We start from the raw sequence: 12,349 nt of genomic DNA on the forward strand, positions 1-12,349 counted from the left end.
GTTTGAATTGGCCTCGTTAGCACTGACCCCCCCACTTGGTAAGGTAACTCCCATCTTTTCATGTGCTCTAATATATATACCTGCTGTAATACCCAAATAGGTTTCACTCCATGCAAGAAAGCTTATGCCCAAATAAATTGGTTAGTCTCTAAGATGCCATAAGGACTCGTTTTTCCTGCTTCACGGGAATCCATTTATGCATTACTCTAATTGGCCACTAGGGGTCACTGCGTGACCATTACAACCCAGCCCTAGGTGTGTTCTCTGGTTGTTACTAGGCTCATCACAGTCACACCCACAGTCTGTACAAAGGGGCTAATCAGACTTTGCGCTGTGGCTCATCTCAACAGCCAGGCTTTTAAACTTAGAACTAACAGAGCCAGCCGGGCTCATGATAGGACTGTGGGAACGCACGCTGGGAAAGGCCCAGGCACGAGCTGCTAACTCACATCTCCTTTCACACCCTCGGGAAGTTTCTTTAGCAGTGGCAGCTAATAGGTTCCTTTCTTCTGCACTGGAGGAGACTCCCATAAGATGCCTTTAAAGAGCAGAGCTGAACACTCCCGCACTGACTAGGGCCAGCTCAAAGCAAGGCCTTCTCTAATCCATCCACCTCCGCAGCACTGCCCCAGGGCACCTTCTCCTCCCCACCTCCTGATACAGCTGCTGCAAAACTCAACCCTTCCAGAAACAACTTAGCCTGGTCTAAAGACACACACTGTTCCTGAGAGTGTCTCCAACTCAAATCGACCTGGGCAGAAAAATCAAAAAGCTCCCGGCCTGAAAAGCTCTTCTGGTTTTGCTAGCCAGCTTTCAGGCATGGGGTTCCAATCAAAACAAAGCCCAACACAGTGTGTGGAAGGAGAGATGGACCTTCGCCAACCAGCTGTAAACCCAACTCGCCTAGTTCTGACCCCAGCAACACCTGTGCTGCCCCATCAGCTACAACAGCATCGCCCATACCTGGCTTGGTTGATTCTCACCGTAAGCAAGCCTGCCCTGCAGATATCCCAGGCATTAAGGGGCAGGGCACTACCCTACGTCACGGTAGGCAATGTAGAGCTCAGGGGAATCCATCCGGAGCACGCCTACATAGCACATTCTACCAGCTGCCAAAACTGCCAGCGTCCATTGGACAACACCCCCCGACACCTTTCCAGTGGATAATTCTGCAGCACGTGGAGAATTAAGAATTTGTTACTGGATTCCACTGGTCCAGCTCAAACCTTGAATCTGTAAGTAAGGGAGGCCGTAGATCCCCTCCCCTCTTCAGCAGACACCGACGCACACTAGCTGGTCACACTTCCACCCGCTTCCCTTCCCAACATCGTTAACCTCCCTCACATTCGATCTTTGCTTGTGGGCTTGGCGCTGCATCGCCACCTCCCCTGCTTGCTGTCCATCAGGCTCATTGCCATTCCCCTCCATTGCTCACCTTCCCTGCAGTCCCTTCTCTGCGAGCTCGGCAGTGCCCCAAGCCCGCCAGGTCCCACCATCTAATTACAGCACTGACGTCAATGCTCCTCTCTGCGCCCATGACCTGGACAGTAAACCCAGGCTGGCTGCACGCGGGTCCCCAGACGCACTGCATTAATGGGCCCTGGAGGCGTTTGCTAAGAGCCCAATAACAATTAGCCAGGATAATATACCGGGCTGGTTTTAAGTGGCACAGACAGATGCCGGGCAAAGACAAAGAGCTCAGGGTCCTCTGTCGTCAGGATATGATGCCATCATTCGGCTTCCCAGAAGGGTCAACAATCAGTGTGAGAAATGAATCAGAGGGATGAGAAAGCAAAGCAGGGTGACAGGGCCAATAACCTTGGGAGCCACCCACTGCAAGAGCTGGGGAACAGCATTGCCCTGTGGGTGAGACATTCAAGGAGGCAGAAGATGGAGATGGATGACAGTACGAACAGTGACTATGCCATGGCTGGGGGCACTAGAACAAGGTGGGCCGGGGGGTCAAGGCCCCATCACTTTTTATCGGCCGTAAAGGCGAGCGACAAGGGGGAGGCGGCGGAGAGGAGTGAGTGGAGGGCGGGATCTTGGCAGGAAGAGGCGGCACAGGGATGGGGCCTTGGGGAGGAGGGACGGGGCCTTGGGGACAGGGGCCTCAGGGGCTATGGTTTGGGTACCGGTGGCCCCCCACGTTTATGCAGCTTTCACCACTCCTGGCCCTGGTGTGCCTACCTACATCGCTCAGGGCTGTGAAAAATGTCCTGCCCTTTGTGACATAGTACGGTCAGCCAAGCCCCGACTGTAGGCGCGGGTAGGTTGGTGGAAGTATTCTTCTCGAGAGGTGGATTTAGTACAGTGATGGGAAACCCTTCCATTGCCATAGCAATCGTCGCCGCTCGAGAGATTAAAATCGGGAGGTTTTAGGGTGTAGAAGTGCAGCGTCTGCAGGGCTAGGTGGCCACAGCCTGAAATCGTCCAGAATCCTCCTCTGGGGGAAGCATTAAGGCACCAGGTGACACCTCCAGAAATATATTTTTAAAACCAATCGAATCCAAAACGGAATGAGACAGCCGTCAAACACCCATCCCAGAACAATCAGACTGAGCTGTGCAAGGGACAGGTCCCATTTCCAAACAGGAAACCCTGCCTAAGGATCATGCAGGCTGACCGCTTGTGCTGAGCAACGGGGCAAGAGTAAAGCAAATGTACCTCTTGTAACTTTGTTGACGGCTGCAGGGATCGGCAAAGCAGCCTGAGTCCGGGGAGGAGGAGAAAATGCCCCGCTCCCAATATTCCCTGCTCAAACCTCAAGCTCTGGCAGCACAGAGTTCACCACGAAGAGCAGCTCCGTGTGCATGCAACACCTGCCTGCCGCTGAGCTAAGGAGGGGCTCATGCACAATACATAAGTGACAGCTGATGAAGGAAACCTACAAAGGGGAGCAGCAGAACACCCCTCCGGCACTGTTCTGTCATCAATAGGAGTTCGCACCACTCTTGTACCCACCACCTGCTACAGGAAATTGTGCCTTGGGGGTTCTAAAGCCGCGGTACTGAGTTCTCCCCACTGGCTGCGTATGTTGTTCAAACCTTGGGGGGTGGGGGGGTGTCCAACCCCTGGTGCTCAGGGCTCTGCTCTGAGCTCAGGGCTCAACCACTGTGATCATGTAGTGTGACCTTCTGTGTAACACAGACCAGAGCTCTAGCAAGAGTGACCAGGCTCTGTGATGCTGAAGGCTAATTTCCACTGCCACTAACACATTCCCAGGACTGATGTGTCTAGTTATGATTGGCAGACTACTTCCGTTCCCAGCTACCATGCCCAGAGCAGGGACAAACAGGGCCTTGCCATTTACCGGACACCTCCTGTTCTCTCTCGGCATCCAGCGACGCACTGAACTAGGTTTCTGTGCTAAGTAACGTAATGCAGCAAGGGAGGTGGCGATTCAGAGCTGAGCTGCACGGCCCCTGATATTTCAGGGGGGCAGCTGCACTTTGTAACGGAGAGCAGAATTTAGCCAGCTGTCTACCATGTGTTAGAGCACTAATGCAGCAGGGGAGAGATCCTACATCATTGCCAACGTCTGCAGGGTACGTCTCCTCTGAAATACACTTTAATTCACAGTTAAGCCCATAAAAATCCCTGCTTTCAAGGCAACTTGGAGAATTTTACAGTCGGGGACGAGAGCGGAGTGCAGACTAAGGGTTTACACGGAGCCGGCAGGAAGGCCCATTGCTGCGCACCCACATACCAGTGGAGGACCACTTCCTCTGGACGCATCTTCCGTGTTCATCTTCCACAAACTGCGGGAGGCAGGGACCACAGACATGGGAACCAGGGGGGCAGAACGCCCTTCTCTGCAGCGTGCAGTCCAAGCTCCGTGGACAGGACTCCTCTAGGAAAAGGAAGAGAGGAGAGATCCAAGTGAGAATGAGTTTCACAAGAAGCACCGTGGATGGGGTAAAACGGCTGTGTCCATCCTTACCCTGTGGAACAACAACATGGAGATGTTACTGTCCTTGCTAGAAATGAGAAACAGAATCCTAGCTACAGCCAGACTAAGTATCTGCCTGTGCAAAACACATCCGAGCCACTGCGGGAGAATCGCTAGCCACAAGTTCAGCCTGCGCTACAACAGAGATGGGGAGGGAGAGCAGCTTGGCTGGTGCTGTCAAGCCATAACCCACCCATGCTGGCCAAAGTGGAACAATGTTCTGGCCTAGTCCAGAGAGGAACGGCATTAAGGGGCTTTTACTCAGCCAACATGGACCAACGGAACATCTAGCAGTTTTGTGGGTAAGATACAGGACTGGGATCAGGAGATCTGGGTTCTGCAAGATCTGTGGTCAGGGCCAGGTCACCCAGGCTTCCCCATGGGAACAATGACAGAGGTTGTGAGGCTAAGCTCAGAGGCTACACTGATGAGTGTTATAGAAGAGCATACACAATAGGGACTCCATCCTGTTCTGCAGCTCTGCGTTCACCCGTAAGCCTGGCATTGCTCACAGAGACCACTGCTGAGCTCTGGACCCATCTCTAGCAGAGCTTTCGGCTGTAGCTCACCACTTCCTAGCCGCTGTAGCAAAGAGCTTAGTCGATCTGTGCCGCCTTATGATCCGCTCAGGGCAGTTTAACAGCTAACAAGACGATGAGCCTGGGGCACCTCGCCCCCACGTCTCACCCTGAGCTCTGGCACAGTTCGCCCCAGGTGCAGACAGACTCACCAAGGCCACCAGACCAGCTGTTCCTTGTAAATTACATCATGACTTGAACGGCCCAGAGAGCGCAGTAAAAGCCTCTTACCGAGGTGGTTTTTCTCCCTAACCTAACAGCGCTGAGGTCCTCTGATTTCTGCAACTTCCCAGCCCGGCTCAGGGTATATGTGACGTCAGACTTTAACACACAGCACACTGGTTTGCCCCTTCACTGAGCTCTTTGTAACCGCGCCAGAAAGCCCCCTCTGAAGGAGTCTCCACCGATTTTACCCTCTCACGACTGCCAGCACCTCAGCTAAGTCTCTCTCCTGGGTGAGGTGAGTAGAGGCCAGGGTTGGGGAATAGACTATTGGGTTTTTGGTTCCTGGATACAGCCAGTACCATCCTGGGGATTAAAGCAGGCAACCAGCAGGGGGAGCTCTCACCATCCCGGCCCAGAGGGGTAGCATAGCGCTGCTTACCCAAGCCATCTTGAGGAGCAAGCGGAGTTCCTCCTCCCCACTCCCACCTTCCCCAGCCCACCTTAATTAATCCATTTCCCCCTCAAGCCCATGTAAGCTGCCCACCTGCCAGCGCACCAGGGAGCTCCTACCAGCTACCCCGCCCTGTGCCTGGCAGTGCCCCCTGCTTCCATCCAGGAGGGCATCCACACAGCAAGGGCAGCCGCACAGGACTCAGCGGATGGTGACAGGATCACGAGGCGCTACAGTCCTCGGGCTGGTGACAAGTGAGGGTCACACGCCAGTCGTGCTCACGGAGCGTGCTGTAGAGGTCGTTAAAGATCAATATTAAGCCAACCTGAGGGCTGCATGCCTCGGTCATTAGTAACGCCCCGTGTTATTGGCCTAAGATAAAGTTGCAAGATCGCATGGCAGCAGCCTGTGGCGTGGGCTTAAATAAAAGCCAAGCACAATGTATGTTCCTCCGGCAGCTGGAGCAATGTCTGCTTTTATTGAGCATCATAAAAAAGCCAAACCCAACACGATGATGCTGCTAAACGTCAGTGACTAACCATCAACTCGCCCTCCAGATTCCCGGCTGCTGATCAAACCACCAGAGCTCAGAAATCGCAGTGCTGCTACAGCTCGGAGCTGGGGGACTGCTTTCCTGGGGCGGGGCTGGGGTGGGCCTTTGGGCTCAAAGTCACAGCAGGGGCGTTTTTATTGCCATTGCTTCTGCAACGAGCGTAAAGGAAAAGCAACATCCCCCAAAAGTGAATAAAAAAAAGAAAAGAGAAACGGGCCTTTTTGTGCCATGACACGTAGCTACCCTCTCAGCCAATCAGCATCAAGGATGGACCAAATGTGAGGGCTCCCTACTGCGTCGGCCAATAGGAACGTTTCTCCTGGCGTTCCAGTCTTACGAGCAGGTTTCACAATGACAGGGATAATGAGAAGATCCATTAAGGAAAGAAGGGGGAAAATTTTGAAAAAAAAAAAAAAAAAAAAAGAGGGTTTAAAATTCTCCTGCTTCAGCCCTAAGCCCACCACTAACTGCTGGGGGAGGGTGGAACTTGATCCGTGGGCAGGTTAGTCTAGAAAATCCCCCATTACCAGGGTTTCTGCTCCTTCCTGGGAAGCCCCTGACTCCTGCCGGAGACAGGACAGTAGATTAGATGCAGGAGCGCCGCTAGCTTTTCTGCCACCCTAGGCGGCGGAAGGTCCTGCCCTGAAATGCCGCCGCGGTCGCCACCCCCCAAATTGTAGTGCCCTAGGTGACCACCTAGGTCGCCTAATGGGTTGCGCCGGCCCTGGTTAGATGGCCAGGGGGTCTGATCCAGTCTGGCAGTTCCTATTCTCTTAGGTGGAGCAGGTCAATATTTTTGGATGGAACAGTTTTCCCACTGGAAAATGCTGTTTTGAAATCAAAACGTTTCATGGGAACAGGTTGATTTCAAAGCAACGACAAATTTCAGAACAACGTGCATTGAAATGGAATAGCTCATTGTGACCTTATTTCACTTGGACGATTTTTTTGTAAATGTAATTGTATTCTATTAATATAGCTATTTACCATTCTGTATAGATTGAATATACTGTACTAGGTTAGAATGCCTTGACATGATTGAAACAAAAAACATTCCAATGAGGATGTTTCAGAAACAAAATATTCCGGAATTTCCATTTCAGAGGCAATAGGAAAAGTTTGAATTTTCATCCCAGTTGGGGACAAAGGGGAATTCGGACGCGTCCGAGCCCCCGTGGGATGGAAATGCCGTTCGCTGAGCAGCTCCGCTCGGCGGTGCTGAGCTGGAACAGAGACCCCGTGGGACGGTAACCAAGCGAGGAATAGTTCTGCCGCAGAGAAGCTGCTTCCTCTCGGACCTCCTGAAAAGCCACTTCTCCGTGCCCCACGGGCACCGACTGATTTCCCATGTAATTTCTGGGTGGGACGACAACAGGCCATTCTTCCAGGCTGTGCTTTGCCTGCTCCCTGTGGGGGCTAGCACGGCAGATGGACACCTGGAAAGACGCCCCTGGCTGGGTGGGCAGGCAGCTGGAACGAAGCGCCCCTGCACATAGCAGGGAGCTGCTCCAGGTGAGCCGTCTGCAGCAGGGGTGAATGGAAAGGGGGTGCTCGGGGGCTGCCCAGCGGCACAGGCTTGGAAGGACAAGGCCTTTTCCTGTAGCTGTATTGTAAGGTCTGAGGCCTTTGTCTGTGGCCATATTGGGAAGGGAGCAGGAGCTAAGAAGCAGAAAGTCACATCCTCACATTCCATCTAAATGACATTAAAACAATGTCATATCGGGCTGTTAATACCTCCACCACCAGCTAACCAGCTTAAGATCTGTTTCTTTCAAGAAAACGTTGTTTGATGGCGTTCTGTCTGGTGAGAAATCACTTCTCAACAGTTGTGGTTGTAAAATCTATACTTCTATTGTTTTGCCTTTAGGATCCCCATTTCTCTATTGTTTATCTGTCTAGTCTCTGGTTCTTTGATTGTTTGTTTGTTGCATAGCTAATTTTGCTAGGTGTAAATCAATGAAGGTGGTGGGATATGATTGGTTCAAGAATGGTTTTACAATAGGTTAGGAGTGGTTAGAAAATTATTTAGTAATTTAGTAAAATGGTTGGTTAAGGTACAGCTAAGCAGGACTCAAGCTCCACTACATAAACTGGGGGCCAAAAGGAAGTTCTTGAGAACCAACTCCAGGACACAGCCCAAGATCAGAACTCCCAGACCTCAGCACCCTGCCAACCCCACCGCGCAGAAGCTGGACGACCTGATCCTGACTGGCCACCAGGAAACATCTGTCTGCCTTATTGGGAGTGGTGAGCTTAGCATGTGCATTCTGTTTGGGGATTGCTAATAAATAGAGGGTAAGGATATTACTGTGCAAGGCTCTTTTACTGGTAAAAGACCCCGCAAACCCCTAGTGTAAGGTTCTGCCTGAGCCCATGAAAGGGTAACGCCGGGTGCCTGAATTAACAGGGTTACACCTTAGCCCTAGGAATGGGGTAAGGGTGGGTGCCCCTAGAGTGAGCGAGTAATAGAAAATGTTGTGCGGGTAACAGGCTCTCCCTCTCATGCCCGGGGCTGGCTCCAGGGTTTTGGCCGCCCCAAGCAGCTTAAAGAAAAAAAAAAAGCCGCGATCGCGATCTGCGGCGGCAATTCGGCGGAAGGTCCTTCGCTCGGAGCGGGAGTGAGGGACCGTCCGCCAAATTGCCATCGAATAGCTGGACCTGCCGCCCCTCTCTGGAGTGGCCGCCCCAAGCACCTGCTTGCCAAGCTGGTACCTGGAGCCGGCCCTGCTCGTGCCCACAGTCACTAGCTAGCCCTGCAGTCCTCCAGCCCATGGCACACAACAGAGGCTCCCAGGGCGATGGATGGGCCCCTTGCAAACCCAGTCACCGCGTCCCTAAGGAAAGCGGGGTGGAGGGATGCGGGTGACGATACAGCCAGCTCGGGGCTGGGGACAGGGGAGGACATGTCCCCGGACTGTCCAAGCTGGGGAATCAGAGCGGCCCGGCCGCTCAGCTGCTGCGCAGCGCCTGTCCCTGCTCTCTGGCCGCCAGCGACAGACGTGTACCAGCTGGGCACCGTGGTGTGTCCTTCAGTCATAAACAGCACAAAGTCAACAGAAACCAGGCTGTGAACAAACAGCAGCTGCTGTCCCGGGGGCTCTCTCTCATCAGAGCTCTGGTTTCAGTTTCTAGCCAGCGGAGGAGGAAGGTAGAGAAAACCCTCTTCACACCCCCCCTCCCCAGCGCCCTTGATGCCAGGCAAGGACAGCCTGGGCCGAGGCTGAGACCTCTCTGGGGATTACCGCTCGCCCACCTTCCCATCCTGTGCCCCTACCCCGGGACCGGGCCGGGCCACCGCTAGGGGTGACTCCAGGTTCCCGGCCTGTGAGGGGCACTTCCTAAACGGCTTGGGTAGGCTGTACGATGGAGACACGTATTCATTGGAAATCAGCCAGCCAGCCACTCGCTGCACTGCCCCGACAGAGTCTCTGGCAACTCCTGGCCCATTGGTCACTCCCGGACAAGTGACCTAATATTTGTGTGTATGGCAGTCGTGCCTAGCAGCCCCAATCTAGACCATAGCCCCACGGTGCTCGGTGCTGTACAAACACAGACAGTCTGTGCCCCAAAGAGCTGACAACCTATTAATTCCATTACCAACTCCCTCAGCCGTCGCGTCCCTCCCCTGCCCCCGTTTCATTTCTTCTCAATGCACTTACCAACAGCATGGAGCCCTGCCCTGTCCCGCCCGCAGTCAGGTGACTGGGGCTATGGGCATCATCTCCCTTGAAATTTAATCCTTGTTCTCATGGGCCACGAAGGCCACAGGGTTTAACTGAGCCAGCGCAGAGAGACCCCACCATGCACGCTGCAAGGGGACCCGGGAGTGGTCCTAGGGCAAAGTGCCAAAGGCCCAGCACACCTCCCTGAGCTCCCAGACATGGAGCAGCTGTCCTGCCATGAACAGAGCTTGGCCTGGAGCACAGGTCAGACCCCCACTCCCAATTCCACTGCAATCACACCCCTACGCACAGGGTCAGCGTCAGTATTTGGGGCAGCATCGAGGATTCAGCACCTCACTCTCATGCATTCAGCCTCTCACCCCCCGTGTGCCAGGGCAGGGCTGTTATCCCCATTGTACAGATGGGAAACTGAGACACTAAGGGACATGCCCAAGGCCACACAGGATGCCTGTGGCAGAGCAGGGAATTGGATCTCGTCTCTTGAATCCCAGGCTAGTGCCCTAACCCCTGGCTTCAGCAGTGCCTTGATATTCTCCCGGATGATGCCACTCCCTCGCACCCGTAACTTTGCAGCTCAGGGCAGTTTGACAGGCACAAGCTGGTGCTGTTTTCCATTTCTCCTGAAATTAGATGAGGAGTCTCTGCTTTCAGCATCTGCCCGATCTCTCCTCAGTGCTGGGCTCCTCCATGAGACCTGGAGAGGATCAGAGAGTCAGCCCTGAAAACCAGCCCAGGGCCTCTCTCCTCCTACGTAGGACGGGTCAGCTCCTCCGTGATATACCGAGCAGCATTGGGCACCAGATAATCCGCTAGAGCAGCATGGGTTGAACATGCGGCCTGAACTTCCAGGGACATCAAACAAAAGGGACACAAACAGCCATGAACTCAGAGACAAACGTCCTCCAGGGGCTGGTTGTCCAGGATTTCACTTTTGCGCCTCCTGCTGGAGCACCTGGTGCCAGCCACTGCCAGAGATGGGATACGGGGCTCGAAGGACCTCGGGTGTGATCCACTCTGGCAATTCCTAGGTCATTGGATTTGTGGCCCGTTTAAACAGCTGCCAATCAGGAGCAAAGGGGCGGGGAATTAAATGAAAACATAGGGAGAGGATTAGAAAGAAAACCGAAAAGGTGGCAGAAAGGTGGAGAGTGCACGACCAGTGACACGGGTGGTGTTGGACGGCGAAGCCCCCGTGTGGACACACTCATTCTGGGGTACGAGAGGCCTTTTTGGTTTAGCTTAAACCCCTCCCTGAGCAACATGAGCTAAACTGGTACAAGTCCCTTTTAGCCTAGAAGAGTGTGTCCACACAAGGGTGAAACCTGGGTAACTAGATCGGTTTAAATTCACATCTCCGATTATACCAAAAAAACCCTTTCCTATGTAGGCAAGGCCTAAGTATGGGAAAACACACCTAAGGGCTCGTCTGGACACGCTAGCTATTGTAAAGTAAAGCAGAGTGTGAAAATCCAAAGTGGATTAAGGCCCTCTTAATGTGAACTAGGACTGTTCACACAGGGAGCTATTCCAGGCTATTTTCCCTTGGAGGCCAGCCCTTAGCTACTCAGGTTCTCACCTGTACTTAGATCTTGGATGGGGTCCCGCCCATCCCTTCAGCAGCACAGCATCCCTGGTTGGGGCATTGGTTAAATACTGATCCCAAGTGATGACTGCTGTGACGGTCTGTACCTCGGGGGAACACCCTACACCCCCATGTTCATCCTTATAATATGATAATATTATTGCGTGGTATCCAATGCAAAGTTCATCATGTCGGGGGTCTTCGGAAGGCTCATGGTGCACTGAGCATTGTTGTTATAGTAATTGTGGTTATAGTAATATTATAGGCTGTAATTTCATGTATATAGTTATGAGGCTGAAAATGTGTCCTCATGGCTTAAAACAAGCCCAGGCAAAAACTCTCCAGGAGCAGAGGGCAGTTCACACCTCATCAGGGCATGTCTGGGATAAACCCAGCCCAGCCTCACAGGATCAAAGGACACTGGCCTAGGCACCAACAAAGGATCTGTTGGACTCTCAAGTGAGTCACCCCCCCTTCCCTTGGTCAGTTTGGGACTGCGATGAGGTAATGCTCACCTGACTCTGAAGGTGGGGGGGCAAAGCCAAGAGGGAAGAAAGAACATGATAAAAGGGAGAGACGTTTGCCATGCTCTTCCTCTCTCCTCCACCTCCATCTACAGACACCACCACCAAGCCACTGAATCGCTGATCAAAGGGGGGAGCCTGGCTGAAGGCCAACGCGTCAGCCTGTGATGAGAAGCATCTAAGTTTGTAAGGGCACTGAAAGTGTTAACATCAGCTTAGAATGTGTTTTGCTTTTATTTCATTTGACCAAATCTGACTTGTTGTGCTTTGACTTATAATCACTTAAAATCTCTCTTTGTAGTTAATAAATCTGTTGGTTTATTCTACCTGAAGCAGCGCGTTCGGTTTGAAGCATGTCAGAGACTCCCCTTGGGATAACAAGCCTGGTACATATCAATTTCTTTCTTAAATTGACGAACTCATAAGCTTGCAGCGTCCAGCGGGCATAACTGGACACTGCACGACGGAGGTCCCTAGGGTTGTGTCTGGGACCGGAGATATTGGCTAGTGTCATTCGCTTGCACAATCCAAGGAGCACCTTACATGCCAGAGGCTGTGTGTGAACAGCCCAGGAGTGGGGGGGTCTCACAGCGGAGCAGGGTAAGGCTGGCTCCCAGAGTTGAGGATTGGAGTGACCGAGCAGATCACCGGTCCGGATAACACCAGGGGAATGTCACAACTGCCCCCTAGTGACTAACCATCATCACTTTGTGCAGCACCCACAGTTTTTTCCTTGGAGGGCAGGAGGGTTCAACCAAGCACTGACCAGCATGACCCGGCTTAGCCTGAGAGAGGACCAGGCTGCCTGGCCTCGAGGCGCCATTCTATAGGCTGGAAAAGTATTTTAGGGTTTTAAAACAG

General features: G+C 53.0%; 1 protein-coding gene across 1 annotated transcript in view; it reads right to left on the bottom strand.

Annotated features, from left to right (window-relative positions):
* Positions 1-12,349, bottom strand: part of NPDC1 (neural proliferation, differentiation and control 1) — a 115,697-nt gene that overhangs the window by 36,281 nt on the left and 67,067 nt on the right. The window contains exon 2 of the mRNA XM_054007314.1: positions 3,710-3,853. Within this exon, the coding sequence (XP_053863289.1) occupies positions 3,710-3,853 (144 nt within the window). The remainder of the gene's footprint in view (positions 1-3,709; positions 3,854-12,349) is intronic.

Source organism: Malaclemys terrapin, chromosome 17 (genome assembly GCF_027887155.1).
Source record: "Malaclemys terrapin pileata isolate rMalTer1 chromosome 17, rMalTer1.hap1, whole genome shotgun sequence".
NCBI lineage: Eukaryota > Metazoa > Chordata > Testudines > Emydidae > Malaclemys > Malaclemys terrapin.